Source organism: Procambarus clarkii, chromosome 67 (genome assembly GCF_040958095.1).
Source record: "Procambarus clarkii isolate CNS0578487 chromosome 67, FALCON_Pclarkii_2.0, whole genome shotgun sequence".
Taxonomy (NCBI): Eukaryota; Metazoa; Arthropoda; class Malacostraca; order Decapoda; family Cambaridae; genus Procambarus; species Procambarus clarkii.
In genome coordinates, this window is record NC_091216.1 from 2,330,554 (window position 1) to 2,350,509 (window position 19,956).

General features: G+C 38.5%; 1 protein-coding gene across 1 annotated transcript in view; it reads right to left on the minus strand.

Annotated features, from left to right (window-relative positions):
* Positions 1 to 1,026: 1,026 nt before the first annotated feature.
* The window catches only part of LOC123750870 (beta-1,3-glucan-binding protein), a 95,499-nt gene continuing 76,569 nt past the window's right edge, over positions 1,027 to 19,956 (minus strand). The window contains exons 10-11 of the mRNA XM_069310326.1: positions 5,932 to 6,057; positions 1,027 to 3,458 (exon numbers count right to left, since the gene is read on the minus strand). Of these exons, the coding sequence (XP_069166427.1) occupies positions 3,348 to 3,458; positions 5,932 to 6,057 (237 nt within the window). The 3' untranslated portion in view covers positions 1,027 to 3,347. The remainder of the gene's footprint in view (positions 3,459 to 5,931; positions 6,058 to 19,956) is intronic.

Here is a 19,956-nt window from a genome sequence, read left to right on the forward strand (position 1 = left end):
GAAAAAAATTAGAGAAAATATATTAATTCAGGAAAACTTGGCTTATTAGGCAAATCGAGCCTAGCATAGTAGGCTGAGAAGTGCGTTCTGGCTACTAGGTACGACATATATATATATATATATATATATATATATATATATATATATATATATATATATATATATATATATATATATATATAGATATATGTGTGTGTGTGTGTATATCACGAAAATAAACACGTGATTAAAAATGTGACAATGTCAGACCACGGAGGAAAAATGAAACAGGAATTTCCTTAAGTACTTTCGTATATTAATACATCTTCAGAAGGAGTGAAGATACCACTCCTTCTGAAGATGTATTAATATACGAAAGTACTTAAGGAAATTCCTGTTTCATTTTTCCTCCGTGGTCTGACATTTTCATATATATATATATATATATATATATATATATATATATATATATATATATATATATATATATATATATATATATATATATATATATATATATATATATATAATGTATGAATGACACAGAAATCAGTATAGCGTGATGCATCAAATGAACAAATCCACAAGGGCCGTGACGAGGATCGAGCGTACGTCCGAGATCATCCCTGACGCTGCCTTAGTCGACTGAGCTAAGACATGATCGTAGCTCAGTCGATTAAGTCAGCGTCTGGGATGCTCTCGGATGTAGGTTCGAATTCTCGTCACGGCCCTTGTGGATTTGTTCAAATGTATGAAAGAGTTATAAATCAAAGAGGCCCCCAGTAATAAGGGAGGTCTACTCTAGCCTGGTGTATGTAATCCGGAGGATGGTGGATTTGTTAACAGCTTGATAACTATGGTCAATATAGACGTTCATGTTACAACAACCCTAATTATTCTGAATAAATACTTTGAGCACGATCATGCCGAGTCCTTAAAAATTCTTGTCCTCCATAACTTTAGTGTATTAATAAGATTTTTAACTTATTAAGAAAAACAGCCAGATAATTTTAGAATCTTGGATATTATATGTAATTATAAGCAGAACACAATTCTCAAATATTTATATAGCGAAAACTGTCACTTAACATAAGACAACATATAAGTCAAATCAAATTGGTGGTAGTTTAGGGGTTATGATACTTAAACAACTGCCTAGTGTGTTGTTGTTGTTTTAGATTCAGCTACTCAGAAAACAAAAAATTCTAAGTAGCACGGGCTATGGTGAGGCCATAAGTGGAGGTTCTTTGGAGCCATTATCTGTATCAATAGCTGATACTAGAGATCAAAGGATGGATGGGGGGTCTTCATGGTGGTTTTCAAGCTTGGAGGGCTGACTGTAACAGTTATGGAGCTGGTGGGTTAGTGTAGACCTCTAGGTCTTCCATTTTTTCTTTGGCTGATACATTGGCTGAGCCGTGCTGTTGTTGGAGTTTGGTGAGGTGGCCTCCAAGAAAAGATCTTGAACCGAATAGGTGTCACTGTGCTGTGGCGGTGGAGCTCCTACTAAGATTTCCTCGTCTGAGGAGTCTGTAACATCCGTGGTTGGTGATTTTGTCTTTCGTCTCGCAGCCTGAGGTAGGCTCAAGTGTCGTGGATTAGTGGTAGCAGCTATTTCAGGAGCGTTGGTGGTGCTGTTAGTATTTCTTCACAGCACGTCTGCTAGCGTTGCTGCTGAGATAGTGATGGTAGAAGTGTTGGGAGCTGGAGAAACAAATACCTCAGTTTGTTCTGCCCGGGTCTTGGGTGGTTCTGGAGTCTGTGTAGAGATTGACCACGTGGTCGTCATGGTGGTAGTCTCTGGAGTGGTAATGGAGGCAGTACGACTCTCGTCCAGGGCGATGATGGGGTGCAGGCCATTGGCTACGTACACTGCGTTCAGTTCCATGACGAATCGTTGATTGTCTGATCCGGTAAGCCTCTCTGCTAGTCGAATTAGACCAGGGATAATGCCTGCACGTGATACAAGGGACTGTGAGGGTGCTGGTTAGACCTTAGATCCCCAGTGTGGAGGCCGGGTGATCTGTTGGGAGGAGCCATTGTTTGGTTGGGGTGGTACGGTCGTAGTCTGCATCTGGCTTATAGAAGGGAGACTCGGGAAATGGTCAGGTCCAAGGTCTAAGGTCGTGGCGACTTGCCTCTGGGTGGTCGGCGGCGTGGTGTTCATCTCTTTAATCTTCTTCAGTTCCTCCTTCCTTTATGTGCAGCGGTAGGAGTTGGCAGCGTACTGTTCTCCACAGTTCGCTTATTTCTTGGTGGTGGCGGTACAGTCCTTGTAGTTGTGAATACCGGATCATGAGCTGCACTTAGCCGTTTGTTCTGGGTACTTGTTGAAGAAGTGTTTATAGGTGAAGCACTTGTAGCACTGTCTCACGTTGTTGACCTTCTCCATGGCGATCTGGTTTGGGGAGGAGGTGAGTCCAAAGCACTTGAGCCCGTGTCTCACTGCTTCGTGGGCCTGTTCTGCTGTTTCGAAAGTCATCTTCATCGTCGGTCGAGTGGCGCCGTTGGTCTTGATGTAGGGTTTTCTTCGTTCACTTGCCGCACTATGGTGTTGGGGACCTCACCTGCTAACCAGCGGTTCAGCCTGTTCACAAATATCGTTTTCCCGGGAGTGATTTTGTCTGGGAAGAATCGGTAAGAGGTTCGCCTCCAGTAGTGGGACCCGGCGTTCCGGATCTTCTGTATGTCCGCTTTTGTTGCCACAGTTACCGGGGCCTCACACCACGCATATGGACGTCTACCGGTCCCACTCATGTTGCCTTGTCAATGGCTGCTGCAATTTCTCGCTCAGAGCGCTTGTAGACTCCGAGGAGTCGCACTTTCACTTTGTATGTCAGCTTCTCTGGCAATGGCTCGGATTGTCAGAACCTGGAGTGAAGAGATGTTTGCCGGCAGGTTTGTGGCAACACGGCTTACCAGCAGGAGAGGTGTGGAGTATTTATCACTGTCTAGACTATGGTGATTCAGTTTTGTGGTGTGGGTGAGGCGTGGGTCTGCTGCTGGATGGTGTGGGTGAGGCGTGGGTCTGCTGCTGGATGGTGTGGGTGAGGCGTGGGTCTGCTGCTGGATGGTGTGGGTGAGGCCTGGGTCTGCTGCTGGATGGTGTGGGTGAGGCATGGGTCTGCTGCTGAATGGTGTGGGTGAGGCGTGGATCTGCTGCTGAATGGTGTGGGTGAGGCGTGGATCTGCTGCTGGATGGTGTGGGTGAGGCGTGGGTCTGCTGCTGGATGGTGTGGGTGAGGCGTGGGTCTGCTGCTGGATGGTGTGGGTGAGGCGTGGGTCTGCTGCTGGATGGTGTGGGTGAGGCGTGGGTCTGCTGCTGGATGGTGTGGGTGAGGCGTGGGTCTGCTGCTGGATGGTGTGGGCTACTGCTCGATGCTCTTCATTTTCCAGACCTTAACGTAGTCGACCTTAAGAGCGGCCTCCTCGCTGATGTGCGGCTCACCGTGCTTCCAGGTGGGCAGCCACGACTCACGCTGAGGAGGGAGAGTAAGGTGTCACAGTTAACAGTACCAAGCAGGTGGATACTGATGGTAGTGTTGCTACTGTGTAGGGTGAGTGTGTCACAGTTAACAGTACCAAGCAGGTGGATACTGATGGTAGTGTTGCTACTGTGTGGGGTGAGTGTATGGTGTCACAGTTAACAGTACCAAGCAGGTGGATACTGATGGTAATGTTGCTACTGTGTAGGGTGAGTGTGTCACAGTTAACAGTACCAAGCAGGTGGATACTGATGGTAGTGTTGCTACTGTGTAGGGTGAGTGTGTCACAGTTAACAGTACCAAGCAGGTGGATAACATGAGAGTTGGCAGTGTTGCTACTGTGTAGGGTGAGTGTGTCACAGTTAACAGTACCAAGCAGGTGGATAACATGAGAGTTGGCAGTGTTGCTACTGTGAGGGGTGAGTGTAAGGTGTTGACCAGACCACACACTAGAAGTTGAAGGGACGACGACGTTTCGGTCCGCCCTGGACCATTCTCATTCTCGTCCAGGACCATTCGTGAGTGTAAGGTGTCACAGTTGCTACTGTGTAGGATGAGTGTAAGGTATCACTGTTACTACTGTGCAGGATGAGTGTAAGGTATCACTGTTACTACTGTGCAGGATGAGTGTAAGGTATCACTGTTACTACTGTGCAGGATGAGTGTAAGGTATCACTGTTACTACTGTGTAGGATGAGTGTAAGGTATCACTGTTACTACTGTGCAGGATGAGTGTAAGGTATCACTGTTACTACTGTGCAGGATGAGTGTAAGGTATCACTGTTACTACTGTGTAGGATGAGTGTAAGGTATCACTGTTACTACTGTGCAGGATGAGTGTAAGGTATCACTGTTACTACTGTGCAGGATGAGTGTAAGGTATCACTGTTACTACTGTGCAGGATGAGTGTAAGGTATCACTGTTACTACTGTGCAGGATGAGTATAAGGTGTCACAGTTGATGCTGTGTAGGATGAGTGTAAGGTATCACTGTTACTACTGTGCAGGATGAGTGTAAGGTGTCACTGTTACTACTGTGCAGGATGAGTGTAAGGTATCACTGTTACTACTGTGCAGGATGAGTGTAAGGTATCACTGTTACTACTGTGCAGGATGAGTGTAAGGTATCACTGTTACTACTGTGCAGGATGAGTGTAAGGTATCACTGTTACTACTGTGCAGGATGAGTGTAAGGTATCACTGTTACTACTGTGCAGGATGAGTGTAAGGTATCACTGTTACTACTGTGCAGGATGAGTGTAAGGTGTCACTGTTACTACTGTGCAGGATGAGTGTAAGGTATCACTGTTACTACTGTGCAGGATGAGTGTAAGGTATCACTGTTACTACTGTGCAGGATGAGTGTAAGGTATCACTGTTACTACTGTGCAGGATGAGTGTAAGGTATCACTGTTACTACTCTGTAACATGAGTGTAAGGTATCACTGTTACTACTGTGTAGGATGAGTATAAGGTGTCACAGTTGATGCTGTGTAGGATGAGTGTAAGGTGTCACTGTTACTACTGTGCAGGATGAGTGTAAGGTATCACTGTTACTACTGTGCAGGATGAGTGTAAGGTCTCACTGTTACTACTGTGTAGGATGAGTGTAAGGTGTCACAGTTGCTACTGTGCAGGATGAGTGTAAGGTATCACTGTTACTACTGTGCAGGATGAGTGTAAGGTATCACTGTTACTACTGTGCAGGATGAGTGTAAGGTATCACTGTTACTACTGTGCAGGATGAGTGTAAGGTATCACTGTTACTACTCTGTAACATGAGTGTAAGGTATCACTGTTACTACTGTGTAGGATGAGTATAAGGTGTCACAGTTGATGCTGTGTAGGATGAGTGTAAGGTGTCACTGTTACTACTGTGCAGGATGAGTGTAAGGTATCACTGTTACTACTGTGTAGGATGAGTATAAGGTGTCACAGTTGATGCTGTGTAGGATGAGTATAAGGTGTCACAGTTGCTACTGTGTAGGAGTACACGGTGAGAGGCGACCAACAGATGGCATTGTTTAAACAAAAAAACATGTTTTGTCCTGTCACAGGTTAGGCATATATATAGTACATATATAATAAGACGCACCTATTCGAATGCATTGTACGTTGTATCAAAAATTCAAAGCAATCGGTAAAGAGGTTTCAAAGATTTTCCTCAAATGAATAACACCGTTTTTCAGAAAATGCATGTTTTTTTTTTTTTTTTTTTTTTTACCGTTATAGACGTGACTCTGTATAGTATGTATATAAAAACCTGCTCGGATGCGAATGGAACGTTGTGTGAAAAATTCAAAGCAATCGGTGAAGAACTTTCGGTGATTAGCGGTTATTCACAAACGAACATTTCCATTATTATTTATATTGATTAATATGAACAGTTTAGTTCATTACACATGGGTAATGTATTGACACGTTAATTGATAATCAAAAACAGAAGTAAATTATAGTGAAGACTTACACCGTTCCAGAAGTCTAGGGCAGCATGAGGGGAGCCGTTGCTCCAGGGCTTCTCTGGGTTCTTGGCCACGCCATCGTGGAAGTAGCCATCTGTGCCGCCCACAGCCAAGTTTACGACGATGTAGAACTGAAGACACGTTCCCATAATTACAACATAAACTGTATGCCTTAAATTTTTTTATTTAAAAATGAAGAAGTGTGTTGAAGAAGCTTATCATAGATGTCACCTACACAACAGAGGAAATAACATTTGCGACAGAAAACATTACCATATATTACTCTAAACAGACACACAGTTTTTAGTAAGGTATCTCTAGTCTTAAATGCCATTTTACAATTAACACCAGGACTTTGATAGATGATAATTCTAGATAGGCTCTGATAATTCTAGATAGGCTCTGATAATTCTAGATAGGCTCTGATACTTCTAGATAGGCTCTGATAATTCTAGATAGAACGATTAAAATATTTTGAACATAAAATAAAAACCTGTGAAACTGCAATATTAAATCACAGGGAGTTAATTCATTGAGAAATAAACTGATGCAAGAAAACGAACATAATTAAAAAATTTAATTAATTGGTAAGCAGATAATTCTAGAGAAAATTAACAACTATAATATAAGTAATTATCTTTCCAAAGAAAACGGGAAATATTTAGCAATATTATGCATCATTTATCAAATAACAAGAGACCAGGTAATAACAAGGAATTAACTTAGCATCAAATGGGATATTGTATTGACTATCAACGAATGTGCTTCCATATTCAGATATAAAATAATTCTATAATTGTCAAAGAAATTGAGGGATGTAAGTGAAATTTAACGGGAAATTGAAGTATTTTAAGAAGTATTTTTTTAAATTTTGGAATCTAAATTTTTCTTTCATAACAATCACTCAATGACAAACATATGTAATTTCCCATATAAACATGGAGTATATATTATATAACAATAAATATGTAATATACGCATGTAGGCTCCCTTCTTATCAATATTGTGAAACCCGCCACACAGCAATCATCAGCTTGCCACCACAGCAACAGGCACAAAGCTTTATCATGCACAAAAATAAAAGAGATGAAAATAATTATAATTCGCTCTGTTGGGGGAACAGGCATCCAAAGGATGTGATATACACAATGTATATATCTTAACAATGATCGAGACGATCATTGGTGCAGTGGTCACGGTACTGTGTACGTTTAGGGGTGATCCTGGACGGCATGGGTTCGAATCCTGGCCGGGTCAAAGAGTCCTTTGTGATATATATATATATATATATATATATATATATATATATATATATATATATATATATATATATATATATATATATATATATATATATATATATATATATATATATATTGGTGTATACTGGCAGCAGGTTTTCTTTCAAACATGTTTCATTGAATATGACCGCATATTCTGTATTTATTATTTTCTGGTTTAGGGCTTCTATCCCTCTAACTATTTTCTTAGCATCAGGGCTTAATTGAAATAGGAGTTCTCCAAAACTCATTTTCGTACTTTTAAGGTGAAGAAAAGAAGTGATTTACTATAGAGTGTATTACACTTATTTGTATAATTTGCACGACGTTTCGAACCTCCATGGTTCATTCTCAAGTGAACAGATCTTACAATACTAGTTGATTTTATACCCGCATTAGGTCAGGTGATAATACAATGAAGGTGAAAACATGGGGGGATACATAAGGGATAAACATAGGGGCTGCAGAAGGCTTATTGGCCCATACGAGGCATCTCCTATCTAAACACAAAGTTTAATCCAGTGTAATTGGCCTGTTATGTTGGACATTGTCTTCTGTGTTGGCATCGATATGTTCTTGTCTTGTCCTTACTCTCATGGTGGGTAGAGTAAATAGTTCCGTGATTTGGGTGTTCATGGTAGGTCGCTCTATTCTTATGTGAATTGCCTCAAGAATTTGTAATCTTCTTGAATCTTGGGTTTTGTCTATTATGCAAGTATTCTTGTTCAACATTTCTCTTGTTAGAGTAATGTCATGGGCTTGTCTCATGTGATTCCTAGGGGCACCAGATTGAAGATGGCATGTCAAACGCCTCGTCAGCTTGGTCGACGTCATACCTATGTACTTACATTGAAGGTTACATCCTTCGTGGGGGCAAGTGTACATGTATACAACGCTTGACTGCTGTAGAGGGTTCTCCGTCGGCTTCGGGCTGTTTTTGATAAGGAGTTCGGAAGTCTTCTTGGTTTTGTAGAATATTATCAGGTTTATGTTTTGGTTAGGAGTAGTGCTTTTTACTCCTTTACGGATTATTTCTTTCATTATTCTTTCCTCTTTTATATGTTCACTGTGCATGGTTGATTTGTAATATAATTTTATTGGGGGTGTTGTGGTTTCTGTTCTAGGTTCTGAATTATACCAACGGTCCAAGTGTCTTCTTATAGCAGCGTTTATTTCCGTGTTGCTATATCCGTTGTTCACCAATACCTGAGTTACTCTTTCAAACTCTCTACTCACGTTGCTCCATTCAGAGCAGTGGGTAAGCGCTCGACGAATATAAGCATTGAGAACACTGGCTTTGTATCTTTGGGGGCACTCACTTCTACCGTTCAGGCATAATCCTATGCCTGAACGAGGAACCCCGTAGAAGACCTTAAGCGGAAAGTAAACAAAACAATTACAGCAATCAACGCAAAGAAAGGTAGTGTGCATTTCAATAAACTTCAAGGCGACTATGGCTTAGGATATGCCTACGGCAATGTTAAGACGCATAAACCAGGTAACCCACTACGCCCTATAATCAGCCAAATACCAACCCCAACTTATCACCTGGCAAAGAAACTCAATGAACTCCTAACTCCATACACTCCAAGTAAGTTCAGTCTACAATCATCAGCAGATTTCCTAGAATTGATCAAATCTACCCAGCCCCATGGAATCATCGCTTCCCTGGACGTTGAATCCCTTTTTACCAACGTCTCAGTCGACACAACCATAGGAATAATACTGGACAGAGTATACAGAGACGAGAGCACCCCCAAATTAGACATACCTGAGCCACACTTGAAAAGTCTTCTCGAAGCATGTACAAAGGAAGCCCCTTTCATCAGTCCACAAGGAGACATGTATTTACAAATAGACGGAGTAGCAATGGGCTCCCCCTTAGGAGTTTTATTTGCTAATTTTTATATGGGAACCATCGAAGATAGGGTCTTCAGTAGCAGACAAAAACCAACTGTATACTGCCGTTATGTAGATGACATATTCGTAATAGTAAAAGATTCAGATGAACTAATTGACCTAAAAAGACACCTAGAGAGAGAGTCAGTACTCCGATTTACACATGAAAATAGTGAAAATAACAGTCTGCCATTCTTGGATGTACTAATAACAAAAACAGGAACCTCTTTAAGCACCAACGTATATACCAAGCCCACCAACATAGGATTATGCCTGAACGGTAGAAGTGAGTGCCCCCAAAGATACAAAGCCAGTGTTCTCAATGCTTATATTCGTCGAGCGCTTACCCACTGCTCTGAATGGAGCAACGTGAGTAGAGAGTTTGAAAGAGTAACTCAGGTATTGGTGAACAACGGATATAGCAACACGGAAATAAACGCTGCTATAAGAAGACACTTGGACCGTTGGTATAATTCAGAACCTAGAACAGAAACCACAACACCCCCAATAAAATTATATTACAAATCAACCATGCACAGTGAACATATAAAAGAGGAAAGAATAATGAAAGAAATAATCCGTAAAGGAGTAAAAAGCACTACTCCTAACCAAAACATAAACCTGATAATATTCTACAAAACCAAGAAGACTTCCGAACTCCTTGTCAAAAACAGCCCGAAGCCGACGGAGAACCCTCTACAGCAGTCAAGCGTTGTATACATGTACACTTGCCCCCACGAAGGATGTAACCTTCAATGTAAGTACATAGGTATGACGTCGACCAAGCTGACGAGGCGTTTGACATGCCATCTTCAATCTGGTGCCCCTAGGAATCACATGAGACAAGCCCATGACATTACTCTAACAAGAGAAATGTTGAACAAGAATACTTGCATAATAGACAAAACCCAAGATTCAAGAAGATTACAAATTCTTGAGGCAATTCACATAAGAATAGAGCGACCTACCATGAACACCCAAATCACGGAACTATTTACTCTACCCACCATGAGAGTAAGGACAAGACAAGAACATATCGATGCCAACACAGAAGACAATGTCCAACATAACAGGCCAATTACACTGGATTAATCTTTGTGTTTAGATAGGAGATGCCTCGTATGGGCCAATAAGCCTTCTGCAGCCCCTATATTTATCCCTTATGTATCCCCCCATGTTTTCACCTTCATTGTATTATCACCTGACCTAATGCGGGTATAAAATCAACTAGTATTGTAAGATCTGTTCACTTGAGAATGAACCACGGAGGTTCGAAACGTCGTGCAAATTATACAAATAAGTGTAATACACTCTATAGTAAATCACTTCTTTTCTTCACCTTAAAAGTACGAAAATGAGTTTTGGAGAACTTCTATTTCAATTAAGCCCTGATGCTAAGAAAATAGTTAGAGGGATAGAAGCCCTAAACCAGAAAATAATAAATACAGAATATGCGGTCATATTCAATGAAACACATATATATATATATATATATATATATATATATATATATATATATATATATATATATATATATATATATATATATATGTCGTACCTAGTAGCCAGAACTCACTTTTCAGCCTACAATGCAAGGCCCGATTTGCCTAATAAGCCAAGTTTTCATGAAATAATATATTTTCTCTAATTTTTTTATTATGAAATGATAAAGCAACCCATTTCATTATGTAAGAGGTGAATTTTTTTTTATTGGAGTTAAAATTAACGTAGATATATGACCGAATCTAACCAACCCTACCTAACCTAACCTAACCTATCTTTATAGGTTAGGTTAGGTTAGGTAGCCGAAAAAGTTAGGTTAGGTTAGGTTAGGTTGGTTAGGTAGTCGAAAAGCAGTTAATTCATGAAAACTTGGCTTATTAGGCAAATCGGGCCTTGCATAGTAGGCTCAGAAGTGAGTTCTGGCTACTAGGTACGACATATATATATATATATATATATGTCGTACCTAGTAGCCAGAACGCACTTCTCAGCCTACTATGCAAGGCCTGATTTGCCTAATAAGCCAAGTTTTCATGAGTTAATTGTTTTTCGACTACCTAACCTACCTAACCTAACCTAACTTTTTCAGATACCTAACCTAACCTATAAAGATAGGTTAGGTTAGGTAGGGTTGGTTAGGTTCAGTCATATATCTACGTTAATTTTAACTCCAATAAAAAAATGTTGACCTCATACATAATGAAATGGGTAGCTTTATCATTTCATAAGAAAAAAAATAGAGAAAATATATGAATTCAGGAAAACTTGGCTTATTAGGCAAATCCGGCCTTGCATAGTAGGCTGAGAAGTGCGTTCTGGCTACTAGGTACGACATATATATATATATATATATATATATATATATATATATATATATATATATATATATATATATATATATATATATATATATATATATATATATATATATATATATGTACAGGTACAACATATATATATATATATATATATATATATATATATATATATATATATATATATATATATATATATATATATATATATATATATATATATATGTTGTACCTAGTAGCCAGAACGTCGTACTCGGCCTGCTATGCAAGGCCCGATTTGCCTAATAAGCCAAGTTTTCCTGAATTAATATATTTTCTCAATTTTTTTTCTTATGAAATGATAAAGCTACCCATTTCATTATGTATGAGGTCAATTTTTTTTTATTGGAGTTAAAATTAACGTAGATATATGACCGAACCTAACCAACCCTACCTAACCTATCTTTATAGGTTTGGTTAGGTTAGGTAGGCGAAAAAGTTAGGTTAGGTTAGGTAGGTTAGGTTGTCGAAAAACAATTAATTCATGAAAACTTGGCTTATTAGGCAAATCGGGCCTTGCATAGTAGGCTGAGAAGTGCGTTCTGGCTACTAGGTACGACATATATATATATATATATATATATATATATATATATATATATATATATATATATATATATATATATATATATATATATATATATATATATATATATTTGATGGTTACAAGATATACATGGGTTGATACAAAAATAATAATGCAAAAAGGTGCTTAAAGGTTATGGATCTCTTGAAGAACACAACAATGGGAAACATTGATGAATGTCACAGACGGGTTCGATCATTGTTGCAAGTCAAACACTTCTTCGAATTCCTCTGAAGTTGGACTAGTGCCCAAGACGCAACAGGCATTTCCCCTCTGAATCGCAACACTGAGGCGCTGGAACAAGAAACTTTTTGCTCTCTGGTCTTTTGTAGCGCTGATCAATTTGTCCCCCAATTCCTTCAGGAACTTCAATGCACATTTTCCCCACGAACCGAGGGTCTCCGAGCCGATCGGAACAAAGCTGTAGCAGTGTGTTAGACCTCTGTATTTAATAATTTTCTGCGATTCCCTGAAAGAAGCAGCACCACCGCTTTCACGTGTGCTGTAGTGGAGGTAGGTACTGGCCAGTGTGGCAGCGCACGTGTAGTCCCATACCACTTGCTTACCATCCTTCCAAGGTAGCAAGGTGACCCCATCAGGGCGCTTCTGAGGGTCGTTAGGTCTGGATAAGTGTGGTTCTCTTTGTGCCGGGCAGCGGGCTGTGGCGAGGCTCCTCTTGATGATGTCGTTGACTTCTTCATGTCTTGCAATTTTACCCTGTGATTTACGACATACCAGACCATGACGACCATATTGGTCTGCCATCGCAGTTCCGCAGATGCACCTATGTTCGGTGAGGATGGGGGCGGCAAGGCGAAGGGCAACTCCAATGCGGAGAGCGTCCGCATTATATATATATATATATATATATATATATATATATATATATATATATATATATATATATATATATATATATATATATATATATATATATATATATGCAATTGACGATCACAAAACACTGATCATTTTATGCGGAAAATCCACAGAGAAATATGAAAGGAGGTGAACGTTTCGGCTTGTTAAAGCCTTTGTCAACACCAGACTGACTAAGGAGAAGGGAGAAGGGGAGGATATATAGGCCGACACCTGACCAACCCATCCCTAGGGTTGGTCAGGTGTAATTAACCAAAAAAGGTATAGCTTAGCTTAGAATGGTCAAAGAGGATTAAGCGGTCAGAGAATAAGGATGAAAGATTAAAGAAAAGCCTCATGAACACACAATATATGAATATACAATTATAATGAGACATTGTAAGCCTCTCTATCAGAGTTGTTTCTTAAACTGTTGTGCAATATTATAACTTAAAAATGGATCAAGTTTGTACATTCCAGTACTAACATTAAGAAGATTTGGACACTGACTGATTAGAGCAGACTCAATCAAATTCCGTTCCACGAAATCCCCACAATTGGTAATGCTTTTTGCCCCATTCCAGTTAATATTGTGATCGCATAAACTCGTATGTAGATACAATGCATTAGACGTTTGGGCAGTTCTTATTCTATAAGCATGTTGTGACAACCGCAATTGTAAGGACTTTCCTGTTTGTCCAAGGTACACAGAATCACAATCATTGCAGGGAATCGAATACACACAACCTGCTGTATCAGGGGAGTTTTTTATTAAATTGGATTTGATCGTACTATTAGTAAACACCAAATTTATATTAAGTTTCTTAAAAATCAGAGACAATTTTTCAAGTCCACTCGCATAAGGTACCACCAATGAGTTAATAATTTTTGGTTTCGCCTTAGGGACGTGATTATAAAACGTACGCTTGGCTTGTACAAACGAGAAATCCAAAAACCTCTTAGGATATTGTAAACTCTTCCCAATTTACCGCTTTATCCTCTTTGACCATTCTAAGCTAAGCTATACCTTTTTTGGTTAATTACACCTGACCAACCCTAGGGATGGGTTGGTCAGGTGTCGGCCTATATATCCTCCCCTTCTCCCTTCTCCTTAGTCAGTCTGGTGTTGACAAAGGCTTTAACAAAGCCGAAACGTTCACCTCCTTTCATATTTCTCTGTGGATTTTCCGCATATATATATATATATATATATATATATATATATATATATATATATATATATATATATATATATATATATATATATATATATATATATATATATATATATATTGGTGTATACTGGCAGAAGGTTTTCTTTCAAACATGTTTCATTGAATATGTGAATATGACCGCATATTCTGTATTTATTATTTTCTGGTTTAGGGCTTCTATCCTTCTAACTATTTTCTTAGTATCAGGGCTTAATTGAAATAGGAGTTCTCCAAAACTCATTTTCGTACTTTTAAGGTGAAGAAAAGAAGTGATTTACTATAGAATGTATTACACATATTTATACAATTTGCACAACGTTTCGAACCTCCATGGTTCATTTTCAAGTGAAGAGATCTTACAATGCTGGTTGATTTTATACCCGCACTGGGTCAGGTGATAAGACAATAAAGGTGAAAACATGGGGGGATACATAAGGGATAAATGTGGGGTGAAACATAAGAACAGAGGCAACTGCAGAAGGCCCATTGGCCCATACGAGGCAGCTCCTATCTGCATACAAAGATTAATCCAGTGTAATTGGCCTGTTATGTTGGACATTGTCTTCTGTGTTGGCATCGTTATGTTCTGGTCTTGTCCTTACTCTCATGGTGGGCAGAGTAAATAGTTCCGTGAATTTACAAATAGACGGAGTAGCAATGGGCTCCCCCTTAGGAGTTTTATTTGCTAATTTTTATATGGGAACCATCGAAGATAGGGTCTTCAGTAGCAGACAAAAACCAACTGTATACTGCCGTTATGTAGATGACATATTCGTAATAGTAAAAGACTCAGATGAACTAATTGACCTAAAAAGACACCTAGAGAGAGAGTCAGTACTCCGATTTACACATGAAAATAGTGAAAATAACAGTCTGCCATTCTTGGATGTACTAATAACAAAAACAGGAACCTCTTTAAGCACCAACGTATATACCAAGCCCACCAACATAGGATTATGCCTGAACGGTAGAAGTGAGTGCCCCAAAAGATAAAAAGGCAGTGTTCTCAATGCTTATATTCGTCGAGCGCTTACCCACTGCTCTGAATGGAGCAACGTGAGTAGAGAGTTTGAAAGAGTAACTCAGGTATTGGTGAACAACGGATATAGCAACGCGGAAATAAACGCTGCTATAAGAAGACACTTGGACCGTTGGTATAATCCAGAACCTAGAACAGAAACCATAATACCTCCAATAAAATTATATTACAAATCAACCATGCACAGTGAACATATAAGAGGAAAGAATAATGAAAGAAATAATCCGTAAAGGAGTAAAAAGCACTACTCCTAACCAAAACATAAACCTGATAATATTCTACAAAACCAAGAAGACTTCCGAACTCCTTATCAAAAACAGCCCGAAGTCGACGGAGAACCCTCTACAGCAGTCAAGCGTTGTATACATGTACACTTGCCCCCACGAAGGATGTAACCTTCAATGTAAGTACATAGGTATGACGTCGACCAAGCTGACGAGGCGTTTGACATGCCATCTTCAATCCGGTGCCCCTAGGAATCACATGAGACAAGCCCATGACATCACTCTAACAAGAAAAATGTTGAACAAGAATACCTGCATAATAGACAAAACCCAAGATGCAAGAAGATTACAAATTCTCGAAGCAATTCAGATATGAATAGAACAACCTACCATGAACACCCAAATCACGGAACTATTTACTCTACCCACCATGAGAGTAAGGACAAGACCAGAACATAACGATGCCAACACAGAAGACAATGTCCAACATAACAGGCCAATTACACTGGATTAATCTTTGAATGTAGATAGGAGCTGCCTCGTATGGGCCAATGGGCCTTCTGCAGTTGCCTCTGTTCTTATGTTTCACCCCACATTTATCCCTTATGTATCCCCCCATGTTTTCACCTTTATTGTCTTATCACCTGACCCAGTGCGGGTATAAAATCAACCAGCATTGTAAGATCTCTTCACTTGAGAATGAACCATGGAGGTTCGAAACGTTGTGCAAATTGTATAAATAAGTGTAATACATTCTATAGTAAATCACTTCTTTTCTTCACCTTAAAAGTACGAAAATGAGTTTTGGAGAACTCCTATTCAACTAAGCCCTGATGCTAAGAAAATAGTTAGAGGGATAGAAGCCCTAAACCAGAAAATAATAAATACAGAATATGCGGTCATATTCAATGAAACATATATATATATATATATATATATGTCGTACCTAGTAGCCAGAACTCACTTCTCAGCCTACTATTCAAGGCCCGATTTGCCTAATAAGCCAAGTTTTCCTGAATTATTATATTTTCTCTATTTTTTTTCTTATGAAATGATAAAGCTACCCATTTCATTATGTATGAGGTCAATTTTTTTTTATTGGAGTTAAAATTAACGTAGATATATGACCGAACCTAACCAACCCTACCTAACCTATCTTTATAGGTTTGGTTAGGTTAGGTAGGCGAAAAAGTTAGGTTAGGTTAGGTAGGTTAGGTAGTCGAAAAACAATTAATTCATGAAAACTTGGCTTATTAGGCAAATCGGGCCATGCATAGTAGGCTGAGAAGTGAGTTCTGGCTACTAGGTACGACATATATATATATATATATATATATATATATATATATATATATATATATATATATATATATATATATATATATATATATACATATATGTCGTACCTAATAGCCAGAACGCACTTCTCAGCCTACTATTCATGGCCCGATTTGCCTAATAAGCCAAGTTTTCATGAATTAATGTTTTTTCGTCTACCTAACCTACCTAACCTAACCTAGCTTTTTTTGGCTACCTAACCTTACCTATAAATATAGGTTAGGTTAGGTTAGGTAGGGTTGGTTAGGTTCGGTCATATATCTACGTTAATTTTAACTCCAATAAAAAAAAATTGACCTCATACATAGAGAAAAGGGTTGCTTTATCATTTCATAAGAAAAAAATTAGAAAAAATATATTAATTCAGGAAAACTTGGCTAATTAGGCAAATCGGGCCTTGAATAGTAGGCTGAGAAGTGAGTTCTGGCTACTAGGTACGACATATATATATATATATATATATATATATATATATATATATATATATATATATATATATATATATATATATATATATATATATATGTCGTACCTAATAGCCAGAACGCACTTCTCAGCCTACTAAGCAAGGCCCGATTTGCCTAATAAGCCAAGTTTTCATGAATTAATTGTTTTTTCGACTACCTAACCTACCTAACCTAACCTAACATAACTTTTTCGGCTACCAAACCTAACCTAACCTATAAAGATAGGTTAGGTTAGGTTAGGTAGGGTTGGTTAGGTTCGGTCATATAACTACGCTAATTTTAACTCCAATAACAAAAAATTGACCTCATACATTATGAAATGGGTAGCTTTATCATTTCATAAGAAAAAAATTAGAGAAAATATATTAATTCAGGAAAATTCGGCCTATTAGGCAAAACGAGCCTTACATAGTAGGCCGAGAAGTGCGTTCTGGCTACTAGGTACGACATATATATATATATATATATATATATATATATATATATATATATATATATATATATATATATATGCAATTGACGATCACAAAACACTGATCATTTTATGCGGAAAATCCACAGAGAAATATGAAAGGAGGTGAACGTTTCGGCTTGTTAAAGCCTTTGTCAACACCAGACTGACTAAGGAGAAGGGAGAAGGGGAGGATATATAGGCCGACACCTGACCAACCCATCCCTAGGGTTGGTCAGGTGTAATTAACCAAAAAAGGTATAGCTTAGCTTAGAATGGTCAAAGAGGATTAAGCGGTCAGAGAATAAGGATGAAAGATTAAAGAAAAGCCTCATGAACACACAATATATGAATATACAATTATAATGAGACATTGTAAGCCTCTCTATCAAAGTTGTTTCTTAAACTGTTGTGCAATATTATAACTTAAAAATGGATCAAGTTTGTACATTCCAGTACTAACATTAAGAAGATTTGGACACTGACTGATTAGAGCAGACTCAATCAAATTCCGTTCCACGAAATCCCCACAATTGGTAATGCTTTTTGCCCCATTCCAGTTAATATTGTGATCGCATAAACTCGTATGTAGATACAATGCATTAGACGTTTGGGCAGTTCTTATTCTATAAGCATGTTGTGACAACCGCAATTGTAAGGACTTTTCTGTTTGTCCAAGGTACACAGAATCACAATCATTGCAGGAAATCGAATACACACAACCTGCTGTATCAGGGGAGTTTTTTATTAAATTGGATTTGATCGTATTATTAGTAAACACCAAATTTATATTAAGTTTCTTAAAAATCAGAGACAATTTTTCAAGTCCACTCGCATAAGGTACCACCAATGAGTTAATAATTTTTGGTTTCGCCTTAGGGACGTGATTATAAAACGTACGCTTGGCTTGTACAAACGAGAAATCCAAAAACCTCTTAGGATATTGTAAACTCTTCCCAATTTACCGCTTTATCCTCTTTGACCATTCTAAGCTAAGCTATACCTTTTTTGGTTAATTACACCTGACCAACCCTAGGGATGGGTTGGTCAGGTGTCGGCCTATATATCCTCCCCTTCTCCCTTCTCCTTAGTCAGTCTGGTGTTGACAAAGGCTTTAACAAAGCCGAAACGTTCACCTCCTTTCATATTTCTCTGTGGATTTTCCGCATATATATATATATATATATATATATATATATATATATATATATATATATATATATATATATATATATATATATATATATATATATATATATATATATATATATATATATATTGGTGTATACTGGCAGAAGGTTTTCTTTCAAACATGTTTCATTGAATATGTGAATATGACCGCATATTCTGTATTTATTATTTTCTGGTTTAGGGCTTCTATCCTTCTAACTATTTTCTTAGTATCAGGGCTTAATTGAAATAGGAGTTCTCCAAAACTCATTTTCGTACTTTTAAGGTGAAGAAAAGAAGTGATTTACTATAGAATGTATTACACATATTTATACAATTTGCACAACGTTTCGAACCTCCATGGTTCATTTTCAAGTGAAGAGATCTTACAATGCTGGTTGATTTTATACCCGCACTGGGTCAGGTGATAAGACAATAAAGGTGAAAACATGGGGGGATACATAAGGGATAAATGTGGGGTGAAACATAAGAACAGAGGCAACTGCAGAAGGCCCATTGGCCCATACGAGGCAGCTCCTATCTGCATACAAAGATTAATCCAGTGTAATTGGCCTGTTATGTTGGACATTGTCTTCTGTGTTGGCATCGTTATGTTCTGGTCTTGTCCTTACTCTCATGGTGGGCAGAGTAAATAGTTCCGTGAATTTACAAATAGACGGAGTAGCAATGGGCTCCCCCTTAGGAGTTTTATTTGCTAATTTTTATATGGGAACCATCGAAGATAGGGTCTTCAGTAGCAGACAAAAACCAACTGTATACTGCCGTTATGTAGATGACATATTCGTAATAGTAAAAGACTCAGATGAACTAATTGACCTAAAAAGACACCTAGAGAGAGAGTCAGTACTCCGATTTACACATGAAAATAGTGAAAATAACAGTCTGCCATTCTTGGATGTACTAATAACAAAAACAGGAACCTCTTTAAGCACCAACGTATATACCAAGCCCACCAACATAGGATTATGCCTGAACGGTAGAAGTGAGTGCCCCCAAAGATACAAAGCCAGTGTTCTCAATGCTTATATTCGTCGAGCGCTTACCCACTGCTCTGAATGGAGCAACGTGAGTAGAGAGTTTGAAAGAGTAACTCAGGTATTGGTGAACAACGGATATAGCAACGCGG